The following is a 27,623-nucleotide window of genomic DNA, read 5'->3' as shown; positions in this document are numbered from 1 at the left end:
ATATTATCATGATATTATGATATATTAATATATCTTAATATGATATATACATTTAAATATCGTTACAACGATAATCGTTACATATATGTCTCGTTTCGAAATCCTTAAGTTAGTAGTCTTGTTTTTACTTATGTAGTTCATTGTTAATACACTTAATGATATATTTAATTATCATATTATCATGTTATATATAATATAACAATGTATTAATATGCTTCATATATATTTAGTAAGACGTGGTTATAACGATAATCGTTATATGTATCGTTTCGAGTTTCATACGTCAATAGTCTCCTTTTTAAGTATATAACTTATTGTTACTATTTTTAATGAGATACTTGATGATAATTATATCATGTTAAACATATATATTTATTCATTTATGTATCATCATGTCATATACAACTTATAGCGTTCGTGAATCATTGGTCAAACTGGGTAATCAGACGTTTACAAAATTTCCGTTTCAATTAACCAAGTCTTAACAAGTTTGATTGCTTAACATGTTGGAAACATTTAATCATGTAAATATAGTTTTCATTAAACATATAATCATAGAAAGGTTCAGAAAAGTTCGGGTCACTACATTCTCATCCCAAAAATATTAGATTTTAAAAGTGGGAATATAACTCACTTTCACAGATATTTCCTTCCTCAGAAATAAGACTTGACCACAGATCGATTCACGAACCTATACAAATATGTACATATATATCAAAGTATGATCAAAATATAATTACAACTATTTTTATTATGTTTTAAAGATTTGAGTGTATTAAGTCAGCTGTCCTCGTTAGTAACCTACAACTAGTTGTCCACAGTTATATGTACAGAAATAAATTGATATACATTATCTTGAATCAATCCACGACCCAGTGTATACATGTCTCAGGCTAGATCACAACTCAAAGTATATATATTTTTGGAATCAACCTCAACCCTGTATAGCTAACTCCAACATTACTGCATATAGAGTGTCTATGGTTGTTCCAAATAATATATATACATGGGTCGATATAATATGTCAAAACATTTGCATACGTGTCTATGGTATCCCAAGATTACATAATATATTAGAATACATGTATAATACAATATAAGTTAGCTAGGATATGATTTGTATAGATTTGTTAAACATTTCCCGTAGCTAAAAAGATCAAAAATATCCAATTTTGTTTTACCCATAACTTCTTCATTTTAAATCCGTTTTGAGTGAATAAAATTGCTATGGTTTCATATTGAACTCTAATTTAAGAATCCAAACAGAAAAAGTATAGGTTTATAGTCGGGAATTTAAGTTACATGTCAATTACTAAAGAGGTAGTCATTTCCGTCGAAAGAACGACATCTTGATGACCATTTTGAAAAACATACTTTCACTTTGAGTTTGACCAAGATTTTTGGATATAGTTTCATGTTCATATGAAAAATCATTTTCCTAGAAGAACAACTTTTAAATCAAAGTTTATCATAGTTTTTAATTATCCAAACCAAAACAGCCCCCGGTTTCACTACGACGGCGTATATCCGATTTTATGGTGTTCATCGTGTTTCCAGGTTTTAAATCATTAAGTTCTCATATCATATAGATATAGAACATGTGTTTAGTTGATTTTAAAAGTCAAGTTAGAAGGATTAACTTTTGTTTGCGAACAAGTTTAGAATTAACTAAACTATGTTCTAGTGATTACAAGTTTAAACCTTCGAATAAGATAGCATTATATGTATGAATCGAATGATGTTATGAACATCATTACTACCTCAAGTTTTCTGGATAAAACTACTAGAAATGAGAAAAATGGATCTAGCTTCAAAGGATCCTTGGATGGCTTGAAAGTTCTTAAAGCAGAATCACCTTGGATGGCTTGAAAGTTCTTAAAGCAGAATCATGACACGAAAACAGTTCAAGTAAGATTTTCACTCGAAATAAGATTGTTATAGTTGTAGAAATTGAATCAAAGTTTGAATATGAATATTACCTTGAATTAGAAAGATAACCTACTATAAATAACAAAGGTTCCTTGATCTTAGATGATTACTTGGAATGGATTAGAAAGCTTGGAAGTAGACTTGCAAACTTGGAAGTATTCTTGATTTTTATGAAACTATACTTATGGAATTTATGAAGAACACTTAGAACTTGAAGATGAAACTTGAGAGAGATCAATTAGATGAAGAAAATTGAAGAATGAAAGTGTTTGTAGGTGTTTTTGGTCGTTGGTATATGGATTAGATATAAAGGATATGTAATTTTGTTTTCATGTAAATAAGTCATGAATGATTACTAATATTTTTGTAATTTTATGAGATATTTCATGCTAGTTGCCAAATGATGGTTCCCACATGTGTTAGGTGACTCACATGGGCTGCTAAGAGCTGATCATTGGAGTGTATATACCAATAGTACATACATCTAAAAGCTGTGTATTGTACGAGTACGAATATGGGTGCATACGAGTAGAATTGTTGATGAAACTGAACGAGGATGTAATTGTAAGCATTTTTTTTAAGTAGAAGTACTTTGATATGTGTCTTGAAGTCTTTCAAAAGTGTAAGAATACATATCAAAACACAACATGTATATACATTCTAATGGATTCGTTAAGTCTTCGTTAGTCGTTACATGTAAGTGTTGTTTTGAAACCTTTAAGTTAACGATCTCAATTAATGTTGTTAACCCAATGTTTATTATATCAAATGAGATGTTAAATTATTATATTATCATGATATTATGATGTATGAATATCTCTTAATATGAAACATATATTAAAATATCGTTACAACGATATTCGTTACATATAAGTCTCGTTTCGTAATTCTTGAGTTAGTAGTCTTGTTTTTACATATGTAGTTCATTGTTAATACACTTAATGATATATTTAAATATCATTTTATCATGTTAAATATAGTGTATCAATATCTTAATATGATACATATGTATTTAGTAGACGTTATCATAACGATAATCGTTATATATATCATTTCGAGTTTCTTAACTTAGTAATCTCATTTCTTATGTATATCACACATTGTTAATATACTTAGTGAGATACTTACTCATCATAATCTCATGTCAACCATATATATATGTCTATATATACCACAACATGTAGTTTTCACAATTTTGTAACGTTCGTGAATCGCCGATCAACTTGGGTGATCAATTGTCTATATGAAACTTATTTCATTTAATCAAGTCTTAACAAGTTTGATTGCTTAACACGTTGGAAACATTTAGTCATGTAAATATCAATCTCAATTAATATATATAAACATGGAAAAGTTCGGTTCACTACACCGCCAACGCGCGAACATATAAAAATATCAACAACGAGAGGGTAAGCTAATGCTTAGTGAATGTAAAGATACTATACACATACATATGCATAAAATGGCTACGCTTCACCAAGCATCAAAATAAACACATACCGGCTCTGCATGGTAAACAAACTACAAAAGAGCACATACACAAAGTAGCTACACACTACGTAATCACCAAGCTAACGCCACAAGATTAGCTACAACACAATGATAGGTATATACGCGTATATAACAAATATAATCAACAATAACGATAAGGTTAACCCCTTAACCCAAACTACATGAAGGTCGGCCGAACTACCCGAGCCTTAGTGAATTCGCACTACCCGAGATTCACTTCCTTCACCACTTCTACAACCGAGGTTGGCCGAACTACCCGAGCCTTAGTGCATTCGCACAACCCGAAATTCACCACCTCATCGCCAAGATGACCGAAACAACCCGAGTCATCATGAATCCGCATTAACCGAGATTCATTTCCTCTACAACAAATGCTAGCAACCCATCGCCAAAAGGGTTATCCAAAACGCTAGCCAATTCACAACACCAAGGGTAAAAACCCACAACGCATAAGCGTATCACATGGACCCGAAGCACAAGGTCCATTCTCCCACACGAGCATAGAGTAAACCCGAACAAGGGTCACCCTACACACACGCACCCATTTTACACATACACATGTGCATAGTAAATTTACACTCACCTTGAAGTCTTGATGGACGCCAACCAAAATACGCAAACGCCAATGGAACGTACCTATTCCATTATCACATGACAAATAACACAATTAGGGTGGATTTACAAACCAACCCAAATCGACAACTAGCGCAATTTCGACCTAATTGCACTTCCAAGCTCAAACCGCGCCCAAACTAACCAATAATCACTTAACAATAGCGACAATGGTCTTAATAAGCCAATTAAACCTGAACACAAGTGTTAAACACTTGTCTTGCCCAATTTGACACCAAAACTATAATTTTGACCTATTTCAAAATTTGTCAACCAAACACATCCAAATGAGCTCCAACACTTCCATAATCACTAACACTAGTGATTACACACCATTTACTAGCCTTAAACAAGGCTAAATCATCAACCAACCCAAAACCCTCCTTCATCACTAATAAACCCGAATCCTAGTTATTTTCTTCCATTAACAACTAAATGGGTTCCATCTATGAACATACAAGCCAAAAGCCCCAAATTAGATGATGAACACGAAAATAAAATTCGGAGTTAGAGCTTACCGCTAGTATCAAATTGTAGCTAAGAACGAGGAGAACAAACTTGTCTCTTACGCTTTCGATCAAAACCCGCTTCTTCCTTTCCAAAAATCCCTTTGAATTTGGGGTATTTGAGTTTTTGAGAGAAAATGAAGAAGAAAAGGAAATGAGATGAATGGATGAGATTTAAGATCCCAAATCTGGCACATACGCGAAATGACCAAAATGCCCTCGAACATCCTTTAAAATTGCAAATCTGGTACCAGCTCGCCCAGAATGCCGCGCCGGGGCCTTAATCGTCGCGCTGCGACCTATAACGTATTCTGGTGGTTGTCTTAACATGCCTCCTGGAATTGAAATCAGCTGAATGCCGCGACGCGGCCCTTTCTGTCGCGCTGCGACTCAAGGCGTGGTCTGGTGCCTCCCTTACCATGCCTCCTGATCCTGATTTGTTTGTAATGTCGTGCCGCGACCCACTCCTCCGCGCCGCGACCTTTAACTTGGTCTGATCACTTTTCGCATACAAGAACTTTAACGCACGAACATGTCTCAATTCCTTCATACACATATCGTACATACGCGATACATCTGTAAATCATGTACGGGGAAAAATGGAGTGTTACACATCATAAGTAAGTCAAGTAACCACATGCAAATTAGGTAACGACTTGAGGACAGACGCCACATGTAACAGGAACATAAGCGGCGTTCATAAACTGTTTTACATTCAAAGAGACACTATCCAAATTTATCTTTCATTTAACTCACTCATAGGTTCAATCATAATTATTGTAAGTTTGGCAAAAATAGTTAGATATACAAAATACGCGTATCAATTGATGTCATACTATTATATTATACGAACATCCATCATCATTGCTATACATGTTTCGGAACACGATAAAAGGATAAGGTATGTAATTACCTTAAGAAAATTATGATGCATACAAGTCGCTACATATATAAAACAGATTTAACATCATATCATATACGGAGTATATAAATTCAGAATATAGTAATATTTAATAACTACTAAATTAATATTTAATATTGATATCTATATTAACTGCATTATTAAGTTGAATAAAGTTTACTTATATGTAGCATAATGATTGAGTAAATTTTAATAATAGCCAAATGGGAAGCATTTGGTATTAAAATTTATAGAAGAATAGAAGATCAACCTAAAAGGAAGCCAAAAAATGATTGAAGAGATATTATTGTAAAGTTTACCTATGCATACATTCATAATGATCAATTTTTCCATTGCTTTAAAGAATTTAATACCAACCACCATTTAATAAATACAAACTAACTATACATGTGTCTTAATGATTGATACGTACACATAAAAACATTTTTATATACCTACCATTTATTCTTTAATAACCATATTTTGATTTTTAGGTTGTATTGTTATTATTATTTCTTCATTAATAACAATAATAACAATAATAACAATAATAATAATAATAATAATAATATTATTATTATTATTATTATTATTATTATTATTATTATTATTATTATTATTATTATTATTATTAGTGATTAATACTCCACGTATGATTTTAGCATCCAAATGTCACTTTCATTTATTCCTATATTACCATAGCAGTTGCATTTCGATACTAAATGCACAACGCAATCAATATAAAAATAGGTGTTACATGGTACGGAGTATATTGTATTTAAATAATTAAATAACGATTGAAAAAGTCAGTTGTCTATTTATTTTGTTGGCTTATAGTTTTATACCACAATTTCAAGTGATTAGAAGGGGGTGGTAATTTTTTGACAGAAAAATCACATAAATATTTTATTAGAGTTTGAAATTTCAAAAAAATAGAATTTTTCATGTTTGGGCTATTCACGGAAGAGAGTAGTTTTTACTCACAAACTATTCGGGGTTATCTCGTGATCGATTCCGGGCGATCAATTTCCGTAGCCAACCCATGATATGCCCACTAATTACATTTGAACATGAAACCCCAAGCTCCGATGAAGGATTTCAGTACGTTAGATCCAAACTTTAGATGAAACTAACCTACCAACTCAAAATCATCCTATAAATCTGTTTGATATATTAGAGGTTGGTGTCTAAGTTGGTTACTTATAATTCATCAATTGGACTCGTCAATTCGTGTATCAAATCAATTTGGCTTGCAAAAGTATATGTCTCTTGACCAAGCAATATGGTGTAAATATTATATTATGTTGGTTAAGTGTATGTATGATTGCATTTTTAGAAAAGAGTAGTGTGAAGAAACTTTGACCCATATGATCCCTTAAATGCTATATACAAAAATTACAACAACAATAAAACTCAATATTATAAAAGTGAAGTATGAGAAAGATAAGATGTAGACAATCTTTCCCATTTCCTAAACGAAAGAGAAGTCATTTTTCACCCATAGTGAAACAGCTCAAGAATAGAGAAAATTCTCCTTCTTAATGTCCTATAGATAGAGAGATTACTTCCGAATGAACCTCCGACAAATAAGTAGGCTAAAAAAGTGTGAGACGCCATAAAAATGTTAGAATCAAAGTTTCATAGATTTTAAACCTGACTGAAGTTCAATTTAGACTCTAAGCGATAGTCAAGTCGCTAATAAATCGACGCTTGCTGTTAACTCGATTAATAGAGCCAAATATATAGGGGCGAGATCCATGAATAAGCTTAAAAAGGGTACAAATAAGCAAAATTTTAATTTTTTTAAAAAATTATCTTTTTAGAGTTCCTTGATATGCAAATAGAAGAAAACACAAAAATTACAAATTTTTTTTTAGCAAAATCGTTAAAAAATCGGTGATGAATGATAATGATCATGATGAAAGATTAATTTATCATTCATCAAACGAGTGATTAATGATTAATTTATAATTCATCACTCGTTTTGATGAATGATAAAATTAAGCATTCATCAAGATTTTTAAATGATATTGGATGTTTTTGGCTTATAAAAATGTAGACTATGAGAGCATTTTTATTCAGATTTATGAATCTAAAAAAGAAATTAAATAAAAGCAAAAAAAATGTGATTTTGCTTCATTGTACCCCTAAAATCTTATCTCTGGATCCGTTCCATATATATATATATATATATATATATATATATATATATATATATATATATATATATATATATATATATATATATATATATATATATATATATATATATATATACATACATACATACACACATAAACTAGGTTTTAGAGCCTGTGTGTTGCACGTGTGTGTAAAAAGACGTGCAAAAATCGTAATATATTGTATTATTATTCAAGTATGTAAATAGCGAAAGTAAATAAAACGTTAGAGTCCATGCGTTGCATGGTTGGGTAAAATAATCGTGCAAAATTAATTAATTTTTTCAAAGAGTTATTCTTTTGAGTTTAAGAGATCGTGGTGTTGACAAATTTTAAAAGTTCTTTTGAGTTTAAGAGCCTATATTGTCGACAAATTTTAAAAGTGGTTTTGAGTGGTGTTAATAACTTAACGTCTACATTTTTTTTATTTCTCACCATTAATATCTTTTTAGTTATATATATATTTAGTGAAAATATGAGTCAATTGAAAATTTATCATGAAACGTGTAGATGAAAACACGTTAAGAACGTCTAAGCTATATTTGTTTTATGTTATCATATATAATAGCTCTTTTATAAAAGATATATATTTCTCATGTCATTATATTAAATTAAATATACAATATAAACATTTACAATATTTAGAATGTAGATGTTAATTATTTTAATGAACGAATTAAATCTGGCACACGTATTACCATTTGTTCTAATATACTCCTTAATATTTACAATATTTAGTATGTAGATGTTAGTTAAGGGAAGTTTAATTATGAAACTTCTATGTAATCATGGATTAATCTACTGGTGACATGTGGAATTTTTTTTTGGTTTATATATAAATTTATATATATTATATAATATATAATATACACACACACACACACACATATATATATATATATATATATATATATATATATATAACAAAAGTTAAAGCTGACGTGTCAGTGCGTAATTAAAAGTCAATTAAGGATATATATATATATATATATTCTATATTTAGAATGAATATTGCTAATAAAATGTACTTTTTTAAAAAAAACAAATGAATTTCAATAACACAGAAAGGAAAAACAGCAACTACAAATGAACACAAGAGCAATAGCAAAGCCAAGTTGCAGAGGACGCAATAAGGCTAACCACACTCAATCGGATTAGAACTCCAAAGCAGCCACTCAAGGTTGAATCTTTTGCATCTACTCGAAATCCAATCGAAAGCAATGACTTGAATCTCGTTAAAAATATTTGGAATAGTCCCGCACTTGTTGTTAAACACCTTGTGATTTCTATTTTTCCAAATCCAATAACACACGATCCAACACACCTCGTGCCAAATCACTTTGCTGTTGATGGAAGGGAAGTTTGAAGCAGACCCATTAAGAAGGTTAGACAAGTTTGCAACCGCAATATCAAGACCCCACTAAGAAAAGACGTGTTTCCAAAGCTCAAAAGAGAATTTGCAAGAAAATATAATATGCTCGATAGTTTCGATCCCATCATCACAAATTGGACATCTAACACTATTTAAGTCGATGCCCCTTTTGTCAAGCTACACTCTAACCGGAATTCTCCCCTTATTAGCCCGCGAAATGAATAACTCAATCTTTTTTGAGACAAGGTTGTTTTTAAGAGTAGCCTCATCCTATCGGTCCACCATCAAATATTTTCCGTCGATTAGATCACTTAATTTCTTCACGGTAAACCGACCGCAAGAATCAAACAGCCACTCCCATCTATCCCTCATGCCAATAGAAAAAACTGCATTACCAATAACATTGATGAGATCAGAAAGCTCACCACGGGTATGGCCCAAAGGTTCCCGGGCCCAGGCCCATTTTCTTATAATCTGCCCATCTTGAAACTGTAATCAATCACCAACAGTAGCTGACGAGTTTGAATCCAGACGATATAGCCTGTTGTACCTGCTCTTCATACTTGTGTTCCCGATCCAGACATCACTATAAAAAAGCGTATCATTGCCATTGCCGAGAATTTTCTTGAAAGAATTTGAGAACGAAATTCCAAGATTATCAACTTTTCCTGCATCACAAATATTAGACCAAACGCTAATATTAGACCAAACGCTGCCGGTTAAGTTTTGGGGTAACCCGTCACTAACCGACAATCCTCCATGAAGCCCATAAATACTTCGAATTACATTCACCTATAAAGTGTTGGTTTCGGTTTTAAACCTCCACCACCACTAGCATAAAAGAGCCAAAAATTTTACAATTAAGAGATTTTATGTTTAAACCTCCTTCTTCGTGAGGAAGAATGATTTTTTCCCATTTAACCCACGACATTTTAGCATTAGAACCCATCCTGCTCTAAAAAAAATGTCTTACACTCTATAATTTTTTCAACACACAAAGCCGGACACGAAATATGTACATAACTGCGCATGACAAAATTAAGTAAACTTTCCTTTAAATTATTCAATTGAATTAACCATGATTTGAAGTCACAGTCATACACGCGTGTCATCATTTTACGCTTTATAAGCTCTTCCCAAGCAAAATTTGCATTTGAATTGTACATATCTATATCTATATCTATATCTATATCTACTTATATAAAAGAGAGTTTAAATTAGCATACTTATCACTAAGAGAGTATTAGTAGAAACTAGTTGTGGAGCCCTCGCTTTGCGCCGGGGGCTCCATTTTGAATGCGAGTTAAAAGAAAAAGTCTTGATCTAGAATTTTTTTTTCGACATCTAACATTAAAGGGTTGTTCCTTTTGTGAAAGTTGCTTCTTTAAGAATGTTTTTCGACATATTTTTGTAGCATTGAAGGGTTGTTCATTTTATGAAAGTTGCCTCTTTTATCGTTGATGAAGAAAAGAGAGGAAAAACAAAAGTTAGTTGATTTTTTTGTAAAAAAGAATTTTTTCCGGCATCTTTTGGTAACATTGAAGGGTTGGCTCTTTTACGAAAGTTGCTTATTTTATCGTTGGGGACTTAAAAAAAGTGAAATGACGAAAATACCCCTGAGTACTATTGGTAAATAGTGAAAACGGTGTTTTGTCTATTAGTATATATATAAATATAAATTAATGACAAGTTAAATTTATACATGTTATATCCTCTTTTTATAATAACAAAGTTAATAAAAAACAATAATTGAGAAAAAAAATTAAATTTAATTAGAATGATTAAAAAATATATGGATAATCAAAAATATATCAATCAATGAAACGTACTAATAAGAACTAATTAAAAAATTTACTCCATCCTTTTTTCAATAAACTTATCACTTCCATTTTAACACTTCTCTCTCACCACAATCTAGCCCTAAAATAACGGTTCCATCAATTATCAATGGATTATCGAAGGCTTTGATTAAAGGTGCTGAAAAAATTGAAGGTTGTAATCAAATTAACAATCAAAAGCACAATCGTATAACTTGGCATCGATGATCTTAACTCTAACCCGTATCTCTCTTCATGCCTGTAATCTATACATATCTAACCCGTATCGATAACATGACTGTAATATATATCTATCCATGTCTATATATAGGATTTTGGAACAGTTTTTGAGTTGTCATGTGTGATGACCCGGAAATTTCTGACCAAATTTAAACTTAATCTTTGTATGATTAACATTTCCGACACGATAAGCAAAGTCTGTAAAACTGAATCTCAAAATTTTTGAACTACTTTTATATATTTAAATACCCTTCGGTTGTTTTCGACGATTCGCGAACAATTATATGTAAATAGATACATATATACTATAACTTGAAAAGGTAACAATGTATTAATTGTTTGATACCGTACATTAAACTTATTGGTTTAAATATCTATTTGAATATATATGATAAGTTGAAATATTTATTATTAAAATTTATTTATAAATAACTTCCAATGTGTATTTAAAAACTGATTTATGTATATTAAAAAGATATATACATATATATAATTTCAAGTTATTTAGTAAACGATAGTAACATTCGTTTATTGATTCGATTGATATTTAGATAAGTTAACTAAAGCGTTTAAGATGAACCAGTAAAACACTAATTTGCTACAGTATTTTCAAATTGCTACAGTACCCAAAATGCTACGGCGTTTTCGAAAATCACTATTTGCTACAGTGAAATTGACTTTGCTACAGTGAAATTGACTTTGCTACAGTAACTTTGCTACAGTAAAACACTATTTCAGAATGAAAATGTATGTATTGTGTGTGTGTGTATATATATATATATATATATATATTAACAAATAGCAAGACGATGATTTATAGAAGTAAATGACCAAAACACTCAAATGTATAAGTTATACCTCGAGTGGTATGGTTTAGAGATAATTTAAGACTATATTTTAACAAAGGTACGAGTCACGAAACGTAAAAAGCGAGTTTTCTAAATGTACGAAAATGCGTTCGAGAAACCGGAACCGGGACATAAGTCGAGTAACAACGTACGACTTATCGGAACGAAAATTACAAGTCAACTATGCACGTGAATTTAATATAATATATAATTAATTATATAAATTATATATATTATATATATAATTAAATATTATGTCGACAAACAAAGAAACAAAAATATGTGAGCTGGTATCCTGGGCCATGCGATCGCATGGCCATTACACACAGAAACCATGCGATCGAATGGCAGTCTGTATCTGGTCACATCTATAAATTCGAGCGTTTTTCTGATTTCTGATGCACTCCAACTCTTATCTATCTCTCTCGTATTATATTTATATATTATTATTATTATTATTATTATTATTATTAAGATTAATATTATTATTATTATTATTATTATTATTATTATTATTATTATTATTATTATTATTATTATTATTATTATTATTAGTAATATTATTACATAAAATATTACGATGAGGTTATGGGCGTGTCACTTTCAAAACGGGTTTTCGAGCGGGGTAGAGATAAGAAAACTATGGGTTATAGCTATGGACGTTATGGATAATGTTCAAGGGTATTGTTCTCAAGTCAAACCTAGTGTTTATCATCTTCGTTGCGTCTACGTACTTTTCTGAAATATTGATACGTAAGCATTTATATTTTATCTTTTATAAATTAATAGTGTATCCATGTCTAGTGCTCGAGTATATATGTTTATGCATGCTTGTATACTAAATTTCGTCGTTAAACAGTTTATAATGAATCACTAATTAAATACATATACTACTGGTAAAGTGTATATGATATACATGTTTTTGAAAAGCTGGCGAAAAATCAATAACTTTTCATTTAGATATCGAATAGTTTCGATGAACGGATTAAAAAATATGATCAACTGAATTATGATTGACGTTAATCGAAATTGCTTTTGAATCTGCAATTAAGATTTAAACAACTTGTTTACGAGATTGATAAAGTGAACTTTTAAATATTACCAACCGAGTAAATGAATCCTTATATAAGGTACGTCTCGTTTGTTGAACTATTGTCAAAATTGACATTTTGAAACAACATTGGATAACTTTTGTATGTCGATATCGAGCATTATGATTGTGATACACTATGACCTGACCTAGCTTGATAGACATTTATTGACCAACATACGTTCTCTAGGTTGAGATCTACGATTATTTGGTAATCCGAGTTTCAGTCACATTTTGGTGGACGACTTTATATGCTGCTAAGGTGAGTTTCATTGATCCCTTTTTAATTGCTTTTACAATATATATTTTTGGGCTGAGAATACATGCACTTTATTTTAAACGCAATGGATACAAGTACATACTAAATTCTACACTGAGTTTGAACCGAAAATCCCTTAGCTTTGGTAACTGTTAACTGCCAGTTATAAGAACTGGTGGGCGCGAGTAGTAGTATATGGATCCATAGGGCTTGATATCCCCGTCCGAGCTAGAGCGCAAGCCTTTTAACGGACGTATGCTATTTGATAAGGGTACACGTTGGTTTGCGTGTATTATTAAGATGATTATACAAAGGGTACAAATTATATATACGTTAAGTTTAGTTACCAGGGTGCTCAATTTCGTAGAATATTTTGATAAACGTTTCTGGATTGAACAACTAAAATTTTGTGATCCACCTTTATATACAGATTATGCGCAACATTAAAACTATGAACTCACCAACCTTTGTGTTGACACTTTTAAGCATGTTTATTCTCAGGTTCCCTAGAAGTCTTTCGCTGTTTGATTATATGTTACACAAGCTATGTGCATGGAGTCTTACATGGCATATTTTTTTCAAGGAAATGTTGCATTCACCAAATCATCACCATGTATCTTATTTTGACTGCATTGTCAACGGAAGTACTATTGTAAACTATTATTTATGGTGATTGTCTATATGTAGAAATCATCAGATGTCGAAAACCTTTGATTTAAATATTCATTTATGGTGTGCCTTTTCAAAAGAATGCAATGTTTACAAAACGTATCATATAGAGGTCAAATACCTCGCAATGAAATCGATGAATGACGTGTTCGTCCATATGGATTTGGAGCGATCGTCACATCATGCAACGCACAAGCTCAAAACCTAGTACATATCATAACGTAATTAATTGAAAGCTCAAACTCTTGTATTTATTTCATGTCATTTAAATTTGTTAATATCATTAGCTCTTAAACTGAAAAGAACATTTAAAATTTGTTAATACAATACGTTCTTAAACTCAAAAGGACTTTTAAAATTTATCAATACCACATGCTCTTAAACTCAAAAAATTTATTAAAAAATATATAAGAATTTTTAATCTATATAGGTTAAACACTAAATTTATATTACATTCACCTTTACATTCATATATCTATACATATATCTACACACACACACACACACACACACACACACACACACACACACATATATATATATATATATATATATATATATATATATATATATATATATATATATATATATAAATAATGTTGTTGGAATACGTGTACAGATTTTATCCATTCAATAAAATAATCAACATCTACATTCTATTATTGTATTTGTTTATATTGTATATTTAATATTAATTTTTAATATAATATAATATAATGACATGTGACATATATATGTTTTATTCAAGAGTTATTAGATAGTGATAGCATAGAACAAATATAATTTTGACTTTACTAACGTGTTTTAATGTGACACGTTTCATGACAAATTTTTACTGGACTCATATTTTCTCTAAATACTACGTAGTATATAATTCATATATAATTAAAAAGATATTAATGGTGAGAAATAAAAAAAATTGTAGACATTAAGTTACTAACACCACCGAAAACTATTTTTAAAATTTGTCAAAACTACGGACTCTTAAACTCAAAAGAATTTTTAAAATTTGTCAACATCACGGACTCTTAAACTCAAAAAAATAATTGTTTAAAAAATTAACTAATTTTGCACGATTAGTTTATCTACCGTGCAACACGTATATATATATATATATATATATATATATATATATATATATATATATATATATATATATATATATTTAAAGTTTCTAACTCTAAGTGGTCTTGTGATTTATAAGTGCATTCATTTGGTACTTTTAATACTTTTTTCAATTTTTTTTAGTATCGCTATTTACATAACAATATAACTGAAAATTACATTTGTTTTGCACAGCTTTTTTGACACTCGTGTAATGCAAGGCTCAAAAACCTAGTATGTATGTATATATATATATATATATATATATATATATATATATATATATATATATATATATATATATATATATATATATATATATATATATATATATATATATAGAGATATTTAATCAAGAGGGAAGCACTTTTTTGGGGGGGAAGTGAGGGAAAGTAATTTTTTTTCATTTTTTTCAAAAAAAAAAATTCATGCATCAAAATCACATGAAAATATGAACATTTAAAAAAGACACTTTGTGATGAATGTTATTATTTTTGCGGTAAAACGTTTGAAGAAAAAAAATGAAAACATTCAATGCATTGAATGTTTTGATTCTGAGTTTTTTTTAAGGGGTTAAAAATTAGGGTTTAGAAATTAGGGGGTTAAAAATTAGGGTTTTGAGTTTAGAAATTAGGGTTTAGGGTTTAGAAATTAGGGTTTAGATTGAATATTTTAACACCAACGGTTTAGAGTTTAGGGTTTAGGATTTAGGTTGAGGGTTTACGGAGTAAACCCGAAAATCCTAAACCCTAAACTCTAAATCTGGCTGAATTCGAAAAAAACACTTCACACAAGATGAAAACAAAACGATGCAAATAAACTCAGCAGCAAAACTTCAATGCATTGAATGTTTTTATTTTTTTCTTCGAGCATTTTCCCGCCAAAATAATGACATTTATCACAAAGTGTCTTTTTAAATATTCATATTTTCATCTAATCTATAATGTTCGTGAACAAAGTTTTTTTCAAAAAATGAAAAAAAAAATTGCTTCCCCATTCCCGCCAAAAAATTGATTCCCTATGACTATATATATATATATATATATATATATATATATATATATATATATATATATATATATATATATATATATATATATATATATCGGGGCAGGATCAATGAGGAAGTAACCAATCGGGGGGAAGCGGGGGGAAGCAAATTTTTTTTTTCGTTTTTTTTAGATTTTTTTTTTCCGTCATCAAGATCACACGAAAATATGAACATTTAGAAGAGACACTTCGTGATAAATGTTATTATTTAGTCGGGAAAATGATCGACAAAAATAACATTCAAGATAACACTGTTCGTGAAGAATATGAACGTTTTTTTTCTTCATGTTTTGTGAAGTAAAATTTAGCCCCATTTAGAGTTTAGGGTTTAGGGTTTGGTGTTTTGGGTTTATTCCATAAACCTAAAACACCAAACCCTAAACCCTAAACTCTAAACTGTTCGTCTTAAAAACTCATTCTAAATCCTAAATCTAAACCCTAAACCCTAAATTTCTAAACCCTAATATCTAAACCCTAATATCTAAACCCTAATATCTAAACCCCAATAGTTAAAACCCCAACATACGCTCGAAAAATAAGATAATTGTTATATATTACTTCTTCGAGCATTTTCCCGCCAAAATAAAAATATTTATCATAAAGTGTCTCTACTAAATGTTCATATTTTCATTACATCTATAATGTTCATGAACAAAGTTTTTTCAAAAAACGAAATTTTTTTTTTCTTTCCCCCGATTGGTTACTTCCCTCTTGATCCTACCACTATATATATATATATATATATATATATATATATATATATAGTGGACCAATCCATGGATAAGCACTAAATGGGGCACAAACTGGATAAGTAAAATTTCAAATTTTTTTAAAAAAAAAAAACGATCCTTTAATATGCAAATAGAAGAAAACAAAAAAATTTTAAAAAGTTTTTGAACAAAATCATTCGAAAATCGATGATGAATGGTAAACATCGATGATGAATGGTAAAAATTGATGATGAATGGTAAAATTAACCATTCATCTGGTTAATTTATCATTCATTTTTGTTCGCGATGAATGATAAAATTAATCAATGCTAAAAAAAGTAGATGAATGGTTAATTTAACCATTCATCTGTTTATGATGAATGATAAAAAAACAGGTGAATGGTTAATTTAACAATTCATCTGATTTTTTTAGCATTGATTAATTTTATCATTAATCGTAAATAAGATGAATGATAAATTAATCAGATGAATTGTTAATTTTACCATTCATCATTGATTTTTGAAAAATTTTGAACTTTTTTTTTATGAAAAAATTGATTAGAGGTGCATTTTAATGCAGATTTATGAATGTAAAAAAAATTTAAAAAAAAAAAATTTATTTTGCTTATCCGATTTGTACTCCTTTTAAGCTTATCCATGGATCGTGCCCATATATATATATATATATATATATATATATATATATATATATATATATATATATATATATATATATATATATATATATATTCTCCGTATAAAAGACCCATGGTATTTAAGATAAACAAAAAAGTACAAGGACCATTTTAGAAAAAAGAAAACAGAAGTACTGCAGTAGTATAGTATCGGTGCATCATCACTTCTTTTTCTTATTTTCACATCTCGTTTCTCTTTCTCAATTATCTGGTTTATTCGCATCACTCGTTTCTCTCTCTCTATCTATCTCTCTCTCTTTCTGTATCTACATGTCTGTGCTGTCGGAATTTGTGGAACTTATAATCGGCGATTCTCCGGCTACATTTTGCTACCGGAACGTCAGATTCCGTCAATAGTTCCTTCAATTTTTCATAATAAGGTTTTGATCTCACTTCTAACCTTTCTTTTTTACTTTTTATTTTAATTTTTAAAACTCCTTTTGTTTCTTACTGATTTTGCTTTTATTTCTATGCAGTTTTAGCTTTTTGGTTGTTGTGCCTTTTTACACTGCGATTCGATCTCGCCTTTTCAGGTAGACACGGAATCTGATTCTATTCATTTTCGTCTTCAAATTACCGCGTTTTTTTATTTTTAATTATTTTTTTAAGAAGTATGCTCTGTAATAGTTAGTTTGAATCTGAGCTGCTGTGAAGGTTAAGGTTTGTTGTGCTATGATTTTGTATTAATAATAATAATATAATATAATATTCGTCTGAATTTGGATGAATATGATGGTTTTAGACTGTTTGTTTAATTGTGTATTATTATTATTATTATTATTATTGAGTTTTATATTAGGTTTTTTTTATATGTAGGAATTTGACATTTTACAATATTAATTGTTCGTGTGATTATTCTCTCAGTTTTTATTAATACATTTATTTATTTTGTTCATTTCAGTACATATACTCTACTGCATATTTGTTATATCTGTATTTTATGAATATTATTGATTTTTTTCTCTGATCGATTAAAATCTAGCAGGTGTTAAAATGAATAGAAATAAGAATGAGAGAAATAGAAATAGTGAAAGACCAGTTCAGTGTTTGGGAAGAATGGTAAATCTTTTCGATCTAAGTGTTAATGTAGGAGGAAAAAAGCTGATCACAGACAAACCTCATTTCGAAGGTGTTTTTAGCTCTTTAATCGCTTCATTTTTTTAAAAACTGTATTAATAAATGACAAAATGTTACATTGAGCAGGTTCTCCAGTGTCTAGAAGCCAATCGGATCTGTCAATGACTCATTTAGTTGACGATCATATGAATGATAAAAAGGTAGTTACTTTGAAATTGTATGTTATCATAGGTTTGACTTTTGACTTTTGTTATTGATGTCTGTTATTGGCTGATGCAGATAGTAGGGAACTCTGTGTCCAGTAGGAAATCGAACGGGACGCCGATTAAGATGCTCATTGCACAAGAAATGTCAAAGGAAGAGGGATCGAAACAAACGTCTCCGAATTTGGTTGCTAGGTTAATGGGGCTTGATGATCTTCCTAAAAACAATCAGCTCAATTCTGTTTCAAGCAGAAGCAATCCACGAGGATCAAGAAGCCATTCCAGATCATTGGACTTTAACGAACGTGATGAAGTTAGTCGGTATAAAGATGTATTTGAAATATGGCAGCAGTCATGCAAAACGTATGACGATGAGTCACCAAAAAAGGTGAGAAATAAAGAGAGTAAAAATGAGAAAAAGATGACACTTGTTCGTGAGAAGTTCATGGAAGCAAAACGTTTATCTACTGACAACAAGCTTCGGCAGTCGAAACAGTTTAAAGAGGCTTTAGAAGTTTTAAGTTCAAATAAAGATTTGTTTCTTAAGTTACTACAAGAACCGAATTCGTTATTCCCTCAACATCATCATAATTTACAGTCTGTACCTCCACCTCCAGATTCGAGACGCATTACAGTTCTTAGACCATCTAAGTTAATGGATGGTCATAAGTTAACTGGTTCTGTAGAGAAAAATGGAAAACAAATAAACAAAAATGTGCACATGGGTGATTGTACTATGTGGGATAAGTTTAAAGGTAACCCTACTCACCCAACTCGCATTGTTGTACTGAAACCAAGCTCTGAAAAGCCCAAAACGAAAGGCGTTAATTCTGTTAATTCTCCTCCATCATCATTGTCATTAAGAACTTCAAATGAAGATGGATTTTATGGAGATCCAGAAGATAGTGAGGCACCCGAAATGATACAAGTGCCAGCTGGACACAGAAGAGATGAGACCCTTATTTCTTCCGTTTTTTCAAATGGTTATATTGGCGACGAGAGTTCATTTAGTAAATCTGAAGTTTATTATGCAGCGGGTAATTTGAGTGACTCAGAAGTGATGTCACCGATTTCTCGACACTCATGGGACTATGTTAACCGTTTCGACAGCCCTTATTCATCTTCTTCATTTAGCCGAGCTTCTTATTCTCCGGAGTCATCTGTATGCATGGAGGCTAAGAAACGTCTCTCTGAACGATGGGCAATGATGGCTTTAAATGGTAACAATATTCAAGAACAAAGACATGTACGAAGAAGCTCGAGTACATTGGGTGAGATGCTAGCTCTTTCTGACTTAAAGAACTCGGATGAATCAGAGGAACCATGTGCATATACTAGTGATTTAAAAACGGGTCAAGATCATGATAGTAGTCCTAAAAATCTTGCAAGGTCAAAATCTGTTCCGGTTTCTTCGACACTTGGTGAGGTTACAGAGTTGTTGAAAGTCAAAAAAGATGATGACAGTAAAGATTTGACCAAGGAAAAAAGTCAAAAATCGTCATCGTTCAAGGGGAAAGTTTCCAATTTGTTTTTCTCCAAGAGTCGAAAGTCTAGCAAGCAAAAATCCCACAAATCCGGTGATGAACATCGATCTGAAAAAAACTTCGGTAATGATGGATCTCAATGCATTGATGACATGGCGGTTAAAGATGTTGGTCCAGTTGATACAGGGCTAGTGGGTGAACATTTACCTGAGGTATGTACTCTGCTTTTTATTTTAAATGGTATTAATTTTCTTTTTCATTGACAGTTTTTATATATCTGGTTGATGTTTTTGGATTTGGATTTCAAATACTTTGGAAATTGTCTGAAAGTGTTCATATTTGGTTGTTTGAAGATGGGATTTTCTGTTACAAAGCTTAAAACTCCTGGAAATGGCGTTGAGAACCAGGACCAGCCAAGCCCTAATTCGGTTTTAGATTCACAGTTTGAAGATGATGATTTTACATCAAGCTATTCTCACAATGAACATGGTAATCATCGTTAGCAAATTAATTATATTATTAAATTCTTTAAGTTTACGTTCTCTAACATTGCGCCCTTATCTATGACAATTTTTAGATCCTAAAAAGTACAATTTGATCGATAAGTCACCCCCAATTGGATCCATTGCACGGACTTTATCATTCGAAGACTCTCCTTTGAGGCCCGTTACAGGTAAAACCTCTACACCAGAGGAAGAAGAGCAAGCATGTTTCTTGTGTGTTCAAACATTACTCTCAGCAGCCGGTATTGAAGGTGGGGTCCAGTCGAGTTCATTTTTAACCAGGTGGCATTCACCCGAAAGCCCTCTAGACCCGTCTTTGAGGGAAAATTACATGACCATAACCGAAAAGGAGCCGGTGTCAAAACAAAGACACCAAAGATCATTTCATAAGTTGGTCTTTGACTGTGTCAACGAGGCGCTAATAAGTGGGCCCCAGAAAGACGTAATGTTGGTGGATCACGTGTGGGCCCGAATGAAGGAATGGATATCCGGGGAAGAAATGTGTGTTTGGGAGGGTGATTGTGATGATGAAGATGGCGGCGGCACAACCAGACTGGCGGTGGAAAGGGTGGTGATGAAAGAGGTTGTGGGTGAGGTATGGGCGGAGCATATAAGATTGCAAGTTGATTATATAAAAATGGAAATAGAAGAGAAGTTTGTTGAACAACTTGTGGAAGAATTTGTGCTAGAGTTGGCAGGTGGGGTGATTTTGGGTTACACTCCTTAATAATTTATTTAATCACACAATTATTTGTCTATGATTAACAGTATTAATTAATTATCATGTCTTGCAAGTTTGCCCTTTTCCTGATGTTATCTGTTTAGTAATCAGTAATACAAAATAAGTAATCACTTCACTCCCAAATACAGGGTCTCTTTTGTACAGTTGTTTTGTGATCTTCAAAGTAATAATTCTACTATGAATATCCATGTTTGTGTATGTATATGTACTATGTACAATGTATGTACTATGTAATATGTAGTAATTATAGTATGCATATGTATATGTATCATTTACTCAGTACTATAAGATTGCTTTTGCCTAGCAGATACATACATGCATCTGTCTATATATCTCTCTATTTGGTCATCATAATTTGGATGATAGTTTTCAGTTAGGATAGTATCGACCTAATAAAATTTACTCTAGGACGGTCTTTTTTTTATACCATTTTTGAAATGATAGATAAGCCTAATTGCATAGGCCTAAAATGAGACCAAACAAGGTGAATGTGACCATTTGGACTAATAAAACTGTGATATTAAATATACTTTGTATTGTATATATCAATTAGTAAGTTAATTATGTCTTTTTAAACATATGTAATTTGGTACACCATCTGTTTTTTCATGTGAAAAAACCTTCACCATTGTCCACACCTCCAGTGATTGACAAGCAATGGAAGTGGAATGTAAAAGACAAAACACTTGACTATTTAAACATCTTGTTTTTGTTTGTATGATTAGATTCTACACAGTATCATGTAACAAAACCCAATCAGGTTTTGAAATTGACATGGACAGGCGTAATTGGTGGTATCTTCTATTTATTTATTTATTTATTTATTTATTTATGATTAAGAGTCTTAAGGATGATTTTTTAAGTCTCAAATACAGAAAGAATCAAGACAGAAACTGCTTGAAAAAAAAGCACAAGTTGAAACTTTATTGAAAATAACTAGTTGTGAGCCCTCACTTCGCGCCGGGGGCTCCGTTTTGAATGCGAGTTAAAAAAAAAATTTTGATCTATTTTGTAAAAAAGAATTTTTTTCGACATCTAACATTGAAGGGTTGTTCATTTTGTGAAAGTTGATTCTTTTAGCGTTAGAGTTTTTTTTTTTTTTTTTAAAAGTTAGTTGATCTATTTGTAAAAAAGAATGTTTTCGACATCTTTTGGTAGCATTGAAGGGTTGTTCCTTTTATGAAAGTTGCCTCTTTTATCATTGAGGGAGAAAAGAAAAAAAAAAGGAAAAAAAAAAGTTAGTTCGATTTTTTTGAAAAAAAGAATTTTTTTCGACATCTTTTGGTAACAATGAAGGGTTGGTTCTTTTATGAAAGTTGCTTCTTCTATCGTTGAAGACCAAAAAAAAAAAAAAAACTGGAGCACAGTAGTGGGCCCCGTGGGTCCAACTGTTTGAGCGCAGCGTACAAGTCGGTAAAGCGTGGTGTGTGTTATTATTCAGTATTTTTGATTTTAGTAAGGGGATAAATAATAATCTAGAATTTAGAATATATGTATAAAGTAGGGGGTTTGATTTTTATTTTAATGGAAGTTAGGAGGTTAGTTTTGTAAAAAGCGAGTGTAAATAGTACTATTCATCACATATAAGACAAATTATCTATATATCTGATAGACAAAACTCTGTAGCACTATTCATCAATAGTAACCAGGGGTATTTTTGTCATTTCACTTTTTTTTGGTCTCCAACGATAAAAGAAGCAACTCTCATAAAAGAACCAACCCTTCAATATTACCAAAAGATGTCGAAAAAAATTCTTTTTTACCAAAAAAATTCAAATAACCTTTTTTTTTTCATCAACGATAAAGGAGTCAACTTTCATAAAAGGAATAACACTTCAATGCTACCAAAAGATGTCGATTTTTTTTTTTACAAAATAGATTAACTAACTTTAAAACAAAAAAAAAAAACGAACGCTAAAAGAAGCAACTTTCACAAAAGGAACAACCCTTTAATATTAGATGTCGAAAAAAATTCTTTTTTACAAAATAGATCAAGACTTTTTTTTAACTCGCATTCAAAACGGAGTTCTCGGTGCGAAGCGAGGACTCCCCAACTAGTTTTGTCTAATAGATAATATGTTAATAATAAGACGCATGTGTGATCATGTAAGAGTTTAGAACGTATTCCAAAAAAGTTAAAATAAAGCAATTTGGTCTCTAGTGCGCTGCCAAATTTTGACAAATAGGGAGTTTAATAGGGAGTTTAGAGGTTAGATTACGGTTGGCTTTGGGAGAATCTGGATATTTTTTTTTTTTAATGGAGTATGTTTGTAGTTTATTGTATTTAGGTTTTTGTCTTTGTTATATCATAACAACACTAAATTGTATTTGAATAAGGTTTTTTTTTTTATATATGTAAATATGTAATGTGCAGGGCAATAGAAGTTGAAAATTGCCAGTTGCGCATGTTCGATTATTGTTGAATTTTCAATGACAAAAACCACAAGTATAATGTGTAAACCAACTGATAAACTCTTGAGAAAATAACATTATATAAATAATAATATAATATAATTACTATACTATCTAATAGACAAAAATGGTAAATAGCAATTAGATTATTTTCGTCACTTTACTTTTTTTTTTAATTTCAACTAACTTTCATTACACCAATAAAGCCCTCTACACTTTTATCAAAAATTCAAAACGACCCCCCAAATAGGGTGCTAAACTGTCAAATAACAATTTTCATAAAAAATCTTAAATAAACTCCACCCAAATATTCAACGGGTCATATATTTCCGCTCACAACGAGTTAAATTTTTCCGGCACCATCGTTAAACTCGAAATAATTTTAGGAACACAATGTCACTAACTATACGCAAAACGGACGCTTTTTAAAAAAACGCTAAATATTTGAAGTACTTTTCATACATGTTGATTTTGCGTTAAATTTTTAAAAGTCGAAAATTCCATAGCAAAACGCGGAGATGTACATATATTGTTAATTTAAAATAACATTTAAATTTTTCGTGGGTTATACCTTTTAGTTCGACTCGAGTTGAGCTTCAAGGCCATCATCGTTAACCACGAAATAATTTTACAAACTAAACGCAATAAAATATATTGAAAACCGAACCCCGGCGCAAAGCGAGGGTTCGAAAACTAGTTCTATTCTATAGAACATATAAATAACCCATTAGAAGACGAGAAACTCAAGATAGATATATGCTACACGATATACAACCATGTATATGCATATTGTAAACATGTATAAGGTAAAACAGCTACCATTTCTATACAACGCAAAACCGAAAACAGTATGTGATATATTTGTACGGTCACTACTCTAAATCGAGTTGGTGATCAAACATAACAAAAACAAGCATCATGTCAACGCTCTAATAATTTGACGACATCGATTACTTGACATTACTGCTACTCAATCCATACTGCAATTTAAAAAACAAAAACAATCAGTGGGGAACAACAAGACAAGTTGCAGAAACCATATTAGTACTCTCTACTAACAACTCATTACACGCTATTTGGATCTAAGATAGAAAGTTACAATATTTTCACATCTATATTAATATTAATTAGTACTCTGTACGTTATTTATCTCTGATTCCTATCAAAAGTAACAATTTGAATTCAAGAACTGTAGGGTTCAATGAAGTACCTTTTCTCTCATTCGTGAACTCCATATATCGGAACGAAAAGCTTTACCGTCGCCACTAACTGACACAGATGTTTGGTTCGCACGCGGGTTCAGCAGGGGCTCCCAAGCTTTACCTCTTACAGCACCATCTTTCTCGATGTCAGTTTGATCGTCCTTTATTTGCGAACTTACCGTTGCTCGCAACACTACAGCAAGCATCAAACATACAACCTGAAAATTGGAAAATGAGCATACAAGGTAATAAGTAATAACCACAAATGTGAAACGATTGCTTGAAATGTATTAAATCGTTCCTATAAAACTACAACAAAGAATGTAAAGTGATTAGCTATAGAGAAAATAATTATTGCATGAACCACTTACCTGAATTACCACAACTGTAATGCCAATCCATTTACAGAAATCGAAATTGGATTCAATAAACACTCGGAATTTATCAATTTCACCAGTCGGATCAGAGGGTAAATCCTAATAAATAGATGAAACGGTTAATTAAGTTTCCTACCAAACTACGTAATAGCTTGTTCAGTGAATTGAGGCTCGTACTCTCATACCATTTCCCATTGACGGTCAAGTGCGATGAACAGAACAAACGCCACCTCCAATAGTATAAATACGGTTTTCAAAAGACCGTACTGAAAAATTTATTTAAGTTCAAGGAATAACACATACAATTATACAAAATTTTAACCATTTCCCTATAAGTAAAACCCGTATTTTCTTTCGAGCATCACATATATGAATCTGCTTAAAAATGTATGCTTTTCCTCTGTGTTATTTACGTTTTTTTTGTGATAAATCCTGCATACTGTGACAAACATATGGACATTATAGAAAGAAAAAAAAGATAGGACGGCATGAGACCAAAAACGACGTGAAAAAAGGATACGAAACAAAGGCAACATCCGTTAATAGCTTCAGCTGCAATATGACCTGTGCAAGAGATACAGCACAAAACGATACCCAATCCCATAAATGCAAATATGAACCTGCCATATAATAGTAACATGCGATATAAGAGCAGTTACGTATGAGAATTTCATAAACAGATGCATCTCATAATCTAGATTACATTACATAAATAATTAAATACATATGGGAATGCTAATAACATGCCACCATTTGAACTAACGAAACCTGATTTTTGGTCTTTGAGCCATCGAAGAATAAAAAAATCATACTTTTTCCAAATACTATCACCTAATAAAACTGTTTATGTGCTTAATGTTTACTGAACTAAGTGATTTAAAGTTATTTATTCCAACTGCAAATTTCATTCACCACTAATTAGAACTACAGTGTATCAAAAAGCATTAAAAAAAAACTCCATCAGTTTACTAACGTTCGGCTTTTCACCCACTCTTTTATTTTATTTTTCTGAACGACAATTTTGACATCGAATACTCTCATTTGTCACCCACGCACACATTCGGGCGGAAACCCGAACCGCTAAAACAGGGGACATCGAACCACAATCCATACGGGCATGTGGTCGAGCCTTTATACCATCGAGCGGGCCGGTAAAGCTCCCCATAGGGTCAATATATACCACCACTATTAGTGTTCAATTTGTTTAAAGAAATCAGGGGCGGGCATCCCTAACGATCGAACCCATGACCTCTCCCTATCGTGAAGCGTTGGCTATGCCCGCACGTTTCACCCACTCGTTTATTGGGGTTGAGATTTACTGTAATTCATGTAATAAGTTTATAAACAGGGCAGGACATCTTAACTTCCAAATTTTAAACTTTTAAAAGTGTAAGAATTATTTATTCTATCATTGATTGGTGAATTAATAATTAATGTACTCACCACAATTCCTTATTCCCAGTTTATTCTTTACAATTTAAAAGAGGCTGTTTTTATTAATATTGATGATGATGGTACTGTTCACATAAGCCCTAAACCCTGTATATATATATATACAGATTCTGTAAATATAGATAAGAACCCTAAAAAAGTTGCAGTCTTTAATGAAAATGAAGGAGAGGAAGTTACCATGGGGAATCAGAGGAATCAGGCAAGTGTTTGTTCCATTGATTTAAGATATAAACAGAGTAAGAAATAATTGAAATTCCAACGAATAATTGGAACAAATTTAGGAACTTGAGGATGAAGGCAAGGCATGTATGGCAACAATTAGGTCTTCTCATTTCTTTGTTGAATTTTGCAGAGAATTCTGATAGTTCAAAACCCTAAAAAGTACGTAGTTACCTAATCGCCTAATTCTGTTTGTAGTGATCATTCACCTTTGACTTGTGTTCTTTATCGATGTCAACGTCAACGTCAATTTTATTTTTATTTTATAAAATAAAATATAAAATAATTAAATTAAATAAAAGAGTAGATTACACCAACTCGTGCCAAAGCGGAAAGGAATGTGATATTTAGAATGGGAATTTTGATAGATCCACACTAACTCGAAATTATTAAACTACCCGTAAATGATATCTTGGGTAAAAGGTTTTATCCGGTAAATATTATTTAAAAAAATAATA

At 31.2% G+C, this 27,623-nt stretch overlaps 2 protein-coding genes across 3 annotated transcripts; one reads left to right on the top strand and one right to left on the bottom strand.

Annotated features, from left to right (window-relative positions):
* The first annotated feature begins 17,694 nt into the window (after positions 1–17,694).
* On the top strand, positions 17,695–21,672 carry LOC139880237 (uncharacterized). Of its 2 annotated transcripts, XM_071865467.1 has the most exons (7): positions 17,695–17,874; positions 17,971–18,027; positions 18,480–18,623; positions 18,698–18,771; positions 18,851–20,470; positions 20,612–20,747; positions 20,836–21,672. In XM_071865467.1, the coding sequence occupies exons 3-7, from the start codon at positions 18,488–18,490 to the stop codon at positions 21,486–21,488; spliced, it is 2,619 nt and encodes an 872-aa protein (XP_071721568.1). In that variant the 5' UTR covers positions 17,695–17,874; positions 17,971–18,027; positions 18,480–18,487; the 3' UTR covers positions 21,489–21,672. The 2 variants fall into 2 exon arrangements, with proteins under 2 accessions (XP_071721568.1, XP_071721569.1); XM_071865468.1 differs by lacking the exon at positions 18,480–18,623.
* Positions 21,673–24,726: 3,054 nt separating this feature from the next.
* On the bottom strand, positions 24,727–27,373 carry LOC139880220 (tetraspanin-18-like). Its single transcript, XM_071865466.1, has 6 exons — positions 27,124–27,373; positions 26,015–26,114; positions 25,680–25,760; positions 25,489–25,593; positions 25,126–25,335; positions 24,727–24,895 (listed from the first exon to the last, which is right to left on the bottom strand). The coding sequence occupies exons 1-6, from the start codon at positions 27,276–27,278 to the stop codon at positions 24,866–24,868; spliced, it is 681 nt and encodes a 226-aa protein (XP_071721567.1). The 5' UTR covers positions 27,279–27,373; the 3' UTR covers positions 24,727–24,865.
* Positions 27,374–27,623: the final 250 nt, after the last annotated feature.

The sequence above is a fragment of the Rutidosis leptorrhynchoides genome, chromosome 1 (assembly GCF_046630445.1).
Source record: "Rutidosis leptorrhynchoides isolate AG116_Rl617_1_P2 chromosome 1, CSIRO_AGI_Rlap_v1, whole genome shotgun sequence".
In the NCBI taxonomy this organism is placed as follows: Eukaryota; Viridiplantae; Streptophyta; class Magnoliopsida; order Asterales; family Asteraceae; genus Rutidosis; species Rutidosis leptorrhynchoides.
This window is presented reverse-complemented; position numbering and strand designations above follow the sequence as displayed.